The 11,656-nt window shown below is 44.1% G+C and overlaps 1 protein-coding gene across 4 annotated transcripts in view; it reads left to right on the top strand.

The window, feature by feature from the left end:
- The first annotated feature begins 1,623 nt into the window (after window positions 1-1,623).
- Window positions 1,624-11,656, top strand: part of TRAK1 (trafficking kinesin protein 1) — a 250,707-nt gene continuing 240,674 nt past the window's right edge. The window contains exons 1-2 of one of the 4 annotated variants that reach the window (XM_063922395.1): window positions 1,624-1,696; window positions 8,391-8,585. In XM_063922395.1, the coding sequence (XP_063778465.1) occupies window positions 1,693-1,696; window positions 8,391-8,585 (199 nt within the window). In that variant the 5' untranslated portion in view covers window positions 1,624-1,692. Of the gene's footprint in view, window positions 1,697-8,390; window positions 8,586-11,656 lie in introns of those variants that run through there. The other 3 variants (XM_063922397.1, XM_063922400.1, XM_063922399.1) reach the window with 3 other exon arrangements.

The following is an 11,656-nucleotide window of genomic DNA, read 5'->3' as shown; positions in this document are numbered from 1 at the left end:
TCACCTGATGTGCTGCTAAGAATTATGATGTATACAAGTTCAGAAGCTCATGACTTCTGGCTTTTCTGCAACAGGGCCTGGATTTAGGCATTCATCTGGCCTCCCTCAAGGTTCATATTTCTGCCTTGTCTGTGTGGTTTCAGATGAAAATGTTGTCTATTCCTGATGTTCATACCTTCACTCAGGGTGTCTTGCGGATACAACCTCCCTATGTCCCTCCTGTGGCTCCATGGGATCTGTCTGTTGTCCTTAATGCCCTGCAAGGGTCTCCTTTTGAATCTCTTGATTCTGTTGACCTAAAATGGCTTACTATTAAGGTCCTGTTCCTGTTGGCTATTGCCTCTGCTAGAAGAGTGTCGGACTTTAGGCGCTTTGTCCTGTCGTCCGCCCTTCTTGATATTTCATCGTGACTGGGCAGTTCTCCGTACTCGCCCTGGTTATCTGCCTAAAGGTGGTGTCATCTTTCCACCTTAACCAAGAGATTGTGATTCTGGCCTTTATCTCTGCTGGTTTGTCTTCCAAAGAAAGGTCTTTGGATGTGGTACGGGCTCTCCGTATATATGTGGAGAGGACTGCCTCCATTCGGAGGTCTGATTCCCTCTTCATACTGTTTGGTTTTCACAAACGTGGCTGGCCTGCAAACAAGTAAACTTTGACCAGATGGATTAGAATGGTGATTGCACAAGCCTATGCACTGGCTGCACTCCCAGCTCCTGCTGCTATCAAAGCCCATTCAACTCGGTCTATTGGACCTTCTTGGGCGGCTCGCCGTGGCGCATCCGCAGAACAATTGTGCAAGACGGCTATGGGGTCCTCTGTGAACACGTTCATCAGGTTCTATGCCTTTGATACTTCTGCCTCCCAGGATGCATCCTTTGGACGCCGGGTTCTTATACCCGCTACAGTGCGTCCCCTTCCATGAGGAATTGCTATAGGACATCCCCGATGTTATTCCCTGTGGAATACCAGGGTACCCCGCTGCAGAAGAGCAGATTTATGGTAGACTTACCATTTGTTAAATCTCTTTCTGCGAGGTACACTGGATTCCACAGGGCGCCCACCCTGATGCGCTTAGCTTCTTTGGGTTTGTATGGCATTAGCCGCTGGTCCCGTCTCCTGTCGTGAGAATGTGGTTCTATGTGACTAACATCTACCGTATCTTTACCTACTACTGCATTGGACTGTTTAACAAAACTGAGCTCCTGTGCATAGAGGAGGCGGTGCGGTGCATCCTGGGAACAGTCAAAGTTTTTAGTCTATTGGTGCCTCTGATCAAGATCCAACTCTACACCCCGATGTTATTCTCTGTGGAATCCAGTGTACCTCACAGAAAGAGATTTAACAATGGTAAAGTCTACCATAAATCTCCTTTTACAGTTCTACACCCAGCATTCTGCATTTAGCCTTAGGCCTAGTCATTTTTAGAGAAGGGGATTGGCAGGATCTAAAAGGGCAGCCATTTTTAGTTGATGTGAAATGGTGGATCAGCAGGGCCCTGTTAGTGATCTCGCTTTGTTTTAGCTATGTTTAGTCAGTAAATTCATGGGCCACGTGACAGCCGGCCTCGGCACTAGCAGCAGGGCTCACATGTGTTGCTTTTGGACAGGCGGTGGCCGTGACAGCTGGAGGCAAAATGTGACATCTAAAATAGAGACAGGAGGGGACAGAGAGAACACAGAATCCTCACACAAAATGAGTAAGCTAAACTTTTCTAGTTTTGTTGTTCTGTCGTGGTGGAAGGGCCGGGTGGGGGGCAGTAATTGATATATAGTCCTAATGGTATTTAAATGAAGAAATGAAAATTCATAACCGTAAAATTTAAATGGGTAGAATAATCAATTTTTATACTAGTTACTTAATATTATCCTATACTGTGCTTTACAAATAGGTCTATTTTCTAACTGTGTAAAGCTTGTCTTATCTGTTGGAGCAACAAAACAGGCAGGAAAACAAGTGTATTTAATATGTAAAAAAAACTATGCAGGTGTTTTTGGGTACAACTATTAGAATAGGGGTAATGGACGGCATAGGTTGATTGCTTGAAAGTTTTTTTTAAATAAAAGTCGATATATTAATTGACTACTAAGATGTATTGTATATGTACCTTGTATAATTTGTAACTTGCTAAGTCGATATAGCTGAGGATAACCGAAACTTCATTAACTCTGTATGTCCAGTATATGTTCAGTCTACTACAGGGACGTTTTGTGTGTAACCATTGCCTTACCGTGAATGACTGGAGATTTTTGGGTTCCTATACAAACGATTGGCACCCATGTAAATGAATTGTGTCCGTGTGTGCACTTTTATTCCATTCATCACTTTCTGAGTTGGTAATTCACTATCCCGTAGGTGGCATAAATGATCAGATTTTTAGTGAGCCGGTCAAATTAAAGGAAACGGATGTGTCCACATATACCTATACTCAAATCCACCAAATAGCCCTGTTTAGCGCACCATAGACTTTGCTACTTAGCTGTGCCAAAACAGTAGTCCAAGATACCTAGTACATTATTTGCATCTGAAGATGCTACACTGAGAAAAAAGTACACAATTTAGGTTAAACCAACAAAAGACAGGTCAGATAAGAGTGACCCTTGCCATGCATAATTATGTGACTTTATTCCAATTCCTTTGCTACAAAATACCCCCTAATGCTAGGTGCTTACACTATTTACAAACTAATGGGCCCTACACACTGGCCGACATCATTGCACGATATGAACGATCTCGTTCATTAATGAACGAGATAACGTTCATTTCGTGCAGTGTGTAGGCACCAGCGATGAATGATGCGCGGCTCCGAGCTAGTTCATCGCTGGAGCCCTGTCGGCTGTGCATGCAGGCAATATGGACGAGATCGTCCATATTTGCCTGCACGTCTACGGAGCCGGGTGATGGGGGGAGTGAAGAAACTTCACTCCCCCCGTCACTGCCCCCCGCCGCCGGGTCGCCCGTCTGCCGTATCGGCGGTCAGGCAGCTCGGCGGCACATCGCTGAGTCTGTAGGGCCCATAAGACACAAAACTGAGGAAAGGTAGCACAGTGATGGAAAAAGTATAAAGTCTGTGTGAGACAGCAAAAGACCAGTCCAATATGAGTGAGCTGCACCATTCACTATTATGCCTTATCTGCGACTATACCAATTCCTTTGCTACAAATTTACTAATAGTATACTACTTACAAACTAAGATGCAAAAGTAAGAAAAAAATAGCACAATGAAGGAAAAATTACACTGCACGGGAATTACGCCAGGCATCTCACACAATAGGGCACAAAAGGTACTATAGATGTATGAGGAAACATTTGTTTCATGTGTTAAAAACGGATGAAGCTATTTATGATCTGATATAACATTTTATGACCATCTATAGAAGAAAAATGATCACAGTAGTTCCTTTTTTTTTATTAAATGTTCCATTGTATGGAAAGTATGAAGGGGTGGGAGGTGAGAGGATATGATAGTACAGTACAAATTATTTTTCAGCTTATTTACTTTTAAGTGATTGTTCTCGGTCATGGTCATAATTTGTTACAATCTAGAATTGTGTTCTGTTAAAGAGGAACAGGGATATGGGAGAGTAGGGAACCAAAGTTACCTGACGTGACTAAGGGAGAAATGTATCAAACCTTTTACAGAGTTGAGAGGTTGCCTATAGCAACCAGTCAGATTCTAGCTAGCATTTACAAGTACATGCTTGATAATGATAGGTAGAAGCTGATTAGATGTTATGGTATTAGCGTGTAAGCTGTGCGGTGTTGGGGATGGGTAACCAGTGCAAGGGGTATGATATAGACCGCAGTGTGCATATATCAGTGAGCCTCCTACCACAATGGAGCTAATATCTAACAGCCACTTAATTTGGGGTAAATCTGTGCACGGGTTCGGTATGTGTGACGTGCGGACAGGAATGCCTGCGGTCACAATACAGACGCTGGTATCCCATTCTTTAAAATCCAGACAGGGGTGAGGTAAGTATGCTATCCCCTCTTCTCTAACCTCATAATCCTATCCCTTCCTTTCCGCAGCCTAACCCTAACCTTCCCCTAGTGGTGCCTAACCCTAACCCCAGCCCTCCATAGCCTAGCACAAACCCCCCCCCCTTTTTCCCCCACGGGTGGTGCCACTCTCTATACTTACTGTCGGGATACCGACTATTCCATCTGCTATGTGTGCACTAAATAGTGAGAATGTACAGTACTAAGTTTGTGCTTTAATGATGATTTTTTTTTCTAAATATTTTTGTACTATTGTGATTGCTGTTTACTGTACTAGTGTGCCTTGTACTTTGTGTTTTTGGTGATGAAAATAAATAAATTGAATTGCAATTGGGATTCTGGCGTCTGCCTCCTGACCCTGTCGGGATTTTGGTGTCGGCAATCTGACATGTGTTGGGATTCTGGCGTCCGTATTCCAACTGCCAGGATCCTGACATCCAGTCTCTCAACCGCATCCCCTGTCCACAATTCCTCCAACATAGGGTTTGTTGAGTTTGAAAATTTTTTGTGTCTCTGTTAGGGGGCTAGGTATAACTGCAATTACACCGTATTGGTAAACTCATAATCCAAGAGGGACAGAAGGATTAAAAAAATAAAAATAAATGGTGGCTAAAGGGCACCTAATGGAAGCCGGCAGTCAGCATATTCAAGTGTAAACTGCTGGGGAGGGGCTCAACCTATGTAGTGCCTGCTGTAGAAGTGATTCAGTTGAACTTTTTGAAACCGGAAACACTTGATCTGATACTTGTCCTTAATTTCTGCACTGTCCCCTCTCCCGAGGATTGAAATGCATTGGCGTGGTTGTGCTTTGCTTTGAGACGATTTGGTCCTATCCCACCAGAGCGTCGACACTTGTTGGTTGTTGGTCTGGGACTTGTTTTGCAGCTTCTTTCCTAAGCAAGTGTTTGAACAGCCTGGGGAAGTAGTTGTAGTTAGTCATTGTAAAAATAAAACAAATACTGAGTATGCATCACCGTTACAAGATATAAGCCACATGTTGGTGAAAAGAAAATATTTGCCTATAGATTTTTAGATTTTATTAGGTAAAAAATAAAAACTGCTACTGTATTTGTTGCTAGTACTGTAAATGAAAATCATTCTGACTGCATCCAGGGGATGTGAATGGACAATTTGCTTGACATAAAGTGATCATAAATGGTAGACTTATGTGTCAGTGTTTGTCTTCTAGAATTGCTTAGGAGTCCTATAAAAGGGTTTTTGGCAACAATCAAGCAAATGTCATTAAAACCAGTGCTTGGAAACTAAAACATACATTTTCCTGGGCATGGAGATATTATTATTATTATTATTACATTTTATTTATAAGACGCCACAGGTGTTTCGCAGCGCCGTACAAAGGACAGTACAGGGAGACAAAACTTAGCATTACAGTAAATAAATAACAGAAATAGAGTACAGGTAACAAAGAGCACCACAATTCTCAAAACATAATACAGCTAAGATGTAAGTAGCGAGGGAGTAATCATCGTTATACTTGGGGCTGGCGGCCCTAGATAGAGATGAGCCTTTACCAGCAGGAGAAAAAGCGGGCAAAGATGGTCGCTGAGTAGGAGAGAGCTGCGAGTGAAATGTGTCGAGAAGAGGGCTTTTTACAACAAGAAGAAAGAGGGCCCTGCTCTGAAAAGCTAGCAATCTAGTGGGAAGGGGCGACAGACTGATGACATGAGATGCAAGCAAGTGGGAGGTAGCCTGATGGCAGTATGTAAGCAAAGCAGAGATGTTCAAGGCATGAATCAGACGGATGGATGAACAGCCTCAGGACTAGGTAATGCATCGGGACGGTATGCTTTAATGAATGGGTGGGTTTTTAGTGCCCGTTTGAACCTTTGCAAGGTCGGGGAGAGTCTAATGGAGTGGGGAACCGCGCTCCACTGAAGGGGTGCAGCACGGGCAAAATCTTGAACTCGAGCATGGGAAGCAGTGACCAGGGCAGAGGAGAGGCGACGGTCATTGGCCGACCGTAGGGGGTGGGAGGTAGTATGAAGGAAGAGGAGGTTGGAGATGTAGGGAGCAGTGGAATTAGAGATGGCCTTGTATGTGAGGGTGAGGTGTTTGAAGAGGATTCTGTAGGGGAATGGGAGCCAGTGTAGATTTTGTTGAAGGGTAGTGGCAGATATGGAGTGGTGGGAGAGGAAGATAAGCCTAGCTGCGGAGTTGAGGACAGACTGGAGGGGGACAAGATGGGAGCAAGTAAGGCCAGTGAGGAGAACATTGCAGTAGTCGAGTTATGAGATGACCAGTGAGTGGATGATAAGTTTAGTTGCACTCTGGGAGAGAGATGGCCTGATGCAAGCAATGTTGCGTAGCTGGAACTGACAAGATTGCGCCAGAGCTTGGATGTGGGGTGCAAAGGAGAGGTTGGAGTCAAGATTCACGCCCAAGCAGCGGAGTTTGGGAACGGGGGAGATGATGGTGTTGTCAACAGTGATAGAGATATTGGTAGGGGGTGTTGCTCTGTCTGGGGGAAGATAATGAGTTCAGTTTTGTCCATGTTGAGCTTCAGAGAGCGTTTAGCCATCCAGGAGGAGATGGTGGAGAGGCAGCTGTAAACCTGAGAGAGTACAGAGGGAGACCGATCAGGAGAGGAGAGGTAGAGTTGTGTGTCATCAGCATGGAGGTGGTATTGAAGGCCAAAGGAGTTAATGAGCGCACCCAGGGAAGGAGGTGTACAGGGAGAACAGAATGGGACCTAGGACAGAACCCTGAGTGACACCAACAGGAAGGATGGAGAGAGTGAGGTGGTGCCGGAGGCAGACACAGAGAAGGAGCTGTTAGTACCTATAGATGTACCTATACACGTCATTCTGCAATACTTTCCATGTAAGAAGGCCACCATCGGAGACATAGCTGGACCCAGTCATTCTTCCACTTGAGGTGGAAATCAAAATGACATAAATATTGCCACCTATTTAGTACAGCAGTATCTGTATTCTTACTATGTACTCTGTGTTGTTTAATGAATCACTAATACAGAAACCATACTTTTATACCATGGCAGAAAGAATAAAAGAAACATTATTTATTGCTCATTTGCCTTCTAAACCCTGCTGTCTGCCTCCTCATATCCAGACTTTGATTATAGATGATTTTCTCCAATCAGGAAAAGAATCACATGGTTGTTAGGAAATGTATTCAGTCTTCCTGCAAGTTGAGCCTAAACTAAGCTGCTACTAAAGCTGGGTGCGCACCTATACAGTCACCGGCCCAATTACCCGATAAAAGAGTATAGGGCCAGCAAAATTCTAGATGTATATTCAGAAGCGTTGGCTAATAAATGGCTTACAATGCTCCTGCAACTGTAGGTTTGGGATGTTGCATTTTAGGTGCCATTTAATAATTTAGATGCTGACTTCCTGATCCCATAGAAGTCCATACACACTGAGCTATTTGTAACACAGTGTGTATGGGTCTCACTGGGGGGGGGGTCACAGTCCTCGGCTGATCAGGAGCATTTACCCTATCAGCCGAGTGATTGCCAAGTGTTTACCTAGCTTAAATGGCTTAAGGGTACCTTCTGTGCATGTCATCTTGTTGAAACTTAACATAAAAAAATCAGACTCAGAGATATGAATTAGCACAAACATCAGTTGTATCTTGAATAATATTTATTAAAACTGTATTGTGCCGAATAAAGGACAGCCGGGAATCTGCATCACATCAATGCACCACTAATATAACAACAGGCAGGCATGCTTGTAGACAGAGACAGCCCATGGTGCATTCATGAACACAAACTAGGGTATCCAACGCCCCTTTCTAGCACAGCTAACCCACCTGATGGGGTGGTATTGCTGACCTGGGTAGGTTGGTTGCTGTAGCCCATAAATCTAGTAAACAGGGGTGGATTGCGCTAAAACCCCCCCAAAAAACAACAGACTTGCACCCCGGCGGATTATCTGTTCTTTTCCATCTAGAATAACCAGCAAAGACCACGTTAACCTTAATTAAATGGGAGGGAGAGAGAGGAAGCTTCACCAGTCAAATAGGCCTGAACCTTAAAACTGCAGGCATGATCAGCACATAATCCGGCCCGCAACCTTGGGAGTTCAGCTATATCAGGCTTATATGATCCTTCCGTTCTCCTGAAAATATGTATGGGCTAGGGATGGCCATCGACCATCAATGGTTTATCGATGGTCTGTGGGCGATGATCTAGCTCTGTACACGTGTAGCCATTGTTGGTTTTCTGTTGGTGGTTTAAATCTGACCATTGATGGCGGAGCCCTCGATGGCCATCTCTAGTATGGGCCATCAGAAATGAAAGTGAGAAGTTATTATTGGCTTGAATATCTAACTAGCAACTATGATTGGTCTGATCTACTACAAATTGAATATTGGACTTTAATAACAGTAGTTGTTTCTTTATACAGATGTGTGCAATAGTACCGACCTTCCGGAAGTTGAAATCATCAGTCTACTGGAAGAGCAGCTGCCCCATTACAAGCTAAGAGCTGACACCATCTATGGGTATGACCACGACGACTGGCTCCAAACACCACTCATTTCTCCCGATGCCAACATTGACCTGACTACTGAACAAATTGAAGAGACCTTGAAGTATTTCCGTAAGTACACATGTCCAATTTATTATATGTTCATGTACTATTTTGGAAACTTTTTTTTGTAAAATGCTTGTTTATATATTTTTAGTTATAGATCAGTGATGTTCTCAATAACCAGAGGGCTTCACCTAAGCCTATACATTATATGTAAATGAAACCCATTTTGAGTTTAACCATATTATTTGGCTAATAAAATGTTTCTTTGCTTTTATATATCTTCACCTGGGTAACTAGATTGAACCTGCTCATTCATACATCTGTGTCTAGCTATTTATAAGCACATATCTGTTACATCTACCAATACCTAGCTATAATTAGACAACAAAAGGAGCCAGGGAGATGGTTGTAATGGTGAATTCTTCTAAAGGTCCATACACACTTAACGATATAATGAGCGACGTCGCTCATTTTCCCCCTCCTTGAGCGACGTCGCTCATTATATCGTTAAGTGTGTATGCCGCCAGCGACGACCGATGCGCGGCCCCGCGGGTCGGCAACGATCGTCGCTGTCGGTAGGGCATGCATGAAGGATGTGGACTGTCGTCCACGACCTTCATGCAGGGCTGGCGGGGGCGTGACGTCACTGAGCGATATGAGCGGTCATATCGCTCAGTGCGTACAGGCGGCCGCCGACCGGCCGGCCCGGGAGGGGGAGACGTTAGACGATGTCGCTCACAGAGTGACATCGTCTAATGTGTATGGGCCTTTAGTCATAAGAGATCTTCAGAGAAAGTTTTGTTACAGGTCATCATATCCTTTAAATATTAATTCCATAGTAAGAGAGATGAATGTTTTGGTCCTGCCTTACTATTTTACATTGAGGGGAAGATGTACTAAGCTGTGGACAGAGATAATGTACAAGCCTATCAGCTCCTAACTGCCATGTTACAGGATGTGTTTGAAAAATGACAGTCAGGAGCAGATTGGTTGGTAGTTTATCTCTCTCCACTTTATCACTCTCCAAGGCTTCGTACATTTGCCCCTATGTGTGTTGTTCCTTATCTATATACAGGTTGAGTATCCCTTATCCAAAATGCTTGGGACCAGAGGAATTTTGGATATGGGATTTTTCCGTATTTTGGAATAATTGCATACCATAATGAGATGTCATGGTGATGGGACCTAAATCTAAGCACAGAATGCATTTCTGTTCCATATAACACCTTATACACACAGGCTGAAGGTAATTTTAGCCAATATTTTTAATAACTTTGTGCATTAAACAAAGTGTGTGTACATTCACACAATTCATTTATGTTTCATATACACCTTATACACGCAGCCTGAAGGTCATTTAATACAATATTTTTTAATAACTTTGTGTATTAAACAAAGTTTGTGTACATTGAGCCATCAAAAAACAAAGGTTTCACTATCTCAAACTCACTCAAAAAAGTCCGTATTTCGGAATATTCCGTATTTCGGAATATTTGGGTATGGGATACTCAACCTGTATATCAATCCTCACTGATTGCCTTTTGTATGTGTACTTTAGCAAAATTTACTTTTTATCTGGTCTAAAAATTGATCTCTGCCCCAGTGTTTTCACTGTTGCTAATCTCTCTATAGTGAACCTGTATAACAGAACATAATTAATGCCCTTATTTATCAATGAGTAATACATTTCACGGTGAGTGATAAATTGCACCAGCCAAATGGCTCCTAACTGTCATTTCTCAGACGTCCTAGAGGATGCTGGGGACTCCGTAAGGACCATGGGGTACAGACGGGATCCGCAGGAGACATGGGCACACTATAATACTTTGAATGGGTGTGAACTGGCTCCTCCCTCTATGCCCCTCCTCCAGACCTCCGTTAGACTTTGTGCCCAGGAGAGACTGGTCACACACTAGGGGAGCTCTACTGAGTTTCTCTAAAAGACTTTGTTAGGTTTTTTTATTTTCAGGCAGACCTGCATCGTGGGACTTCTGCTTAGTTCAAGGGCTCTGCTTCTTAGGCTACTGGACACCATTAGCTCCAGAGGGTTCGATCACTTGGTTCGCCTAGCTGCTTGTTCCCGGAGCCACGCCGTCACCCCCCTCACAGAAGCCAGAAGAAAGAATCCGGGTGAGTATGTGAAGAACAGAAGACTTCAGTGACGGCAGAAGACTTCAGTAACAGAGGTAACATGCGGCGGTCGCGCTGCGATCCATGCTCCCACACACCAACGCACTCACAGGGTGCAAGGCGCTGGGGGGGAGCACCCTGGGCAGCAAGTTACTGAGGGTTTTTTAGGCTGGCTTAAGTTGTTATTCGGTGCCCGGGCACCGTGTCCGCTACCCCCGCCAGCATATCGCAGCGGTCCCGCTGCGCGCCATTTCTCCCACACACCAACGGCTGGTATCGGTGCAGGGGGGGGGGGGGGGGGAGGCGCCCTGGGCAGTAAGTTTTACATTATTTTGACTCTCCCAGACAACATATATAGTGTGTAGCCGCTGTATATGGTCCCCTGCCTGCATACAAAGGTTATATTATTAGCGGCGGGCTACCGCGCGCCGATAAGGGGCGGGGCTTAGCCCTCACAACAAGTTACAGCGCCATTTTTTCTCAATGTCCCCGGAAAAACGTGTACAGCACAAACAAGGGGGGGCACATACTATTAGTGTTATGTGGAGGAATGTATAACACTATTTGATTTGGAAATGGGCATGTAATCATGGTTGTGTATATTCTCTGTGTGCTCCCTGTCAGTTATACACGTGTGTCGACATGTGTGAATGTTCTGTCACAAACGCCTCTGGGGTTCACTGTCGGCATCGCCGACGCCTGTTTGGTACTTGATACTGTAGATACTGAGTCAACAGGTCGGTACTGATATGCTTGTTAATAGTAAACACGGTATGGGAGACACAGTAGTATGGGGGTGACCCTGTCGGCACCTACTGTTATTACCGGGTATAAATTGACATGCTGTAACTAACTTATACCTGTATATATATTTATATGTATTTGTCTGGTTCGGTTACATGAGCCTGTAGCTCGAGCACAGACATGGTAATATTTATGGGGGAGTGATATTAAAATTATATATGTATAATTCACTCTGACCCCTCGGGGTCGCAAGAATGTTATTT

Source organism: Pseudophryne corroboree, chromosome 5 (assembly GCF_028390025.1).
Source record: "Pseudophryne corroboree isolate aPseCor3 chromosome 5, aPseCor3.hap2, whole genome shotgun sequence".
Classification (NCBI taxonomy): domain Eukaryota; kingdom Metazoa; phylum Chordata; class Amphibia; order Anura; family Myobatrachidae; genus Pseudophryne; species Pseudophryne corroboree.
This window is presented reverse-complemented; position numbering and strand designations above follow the sequence as displayed.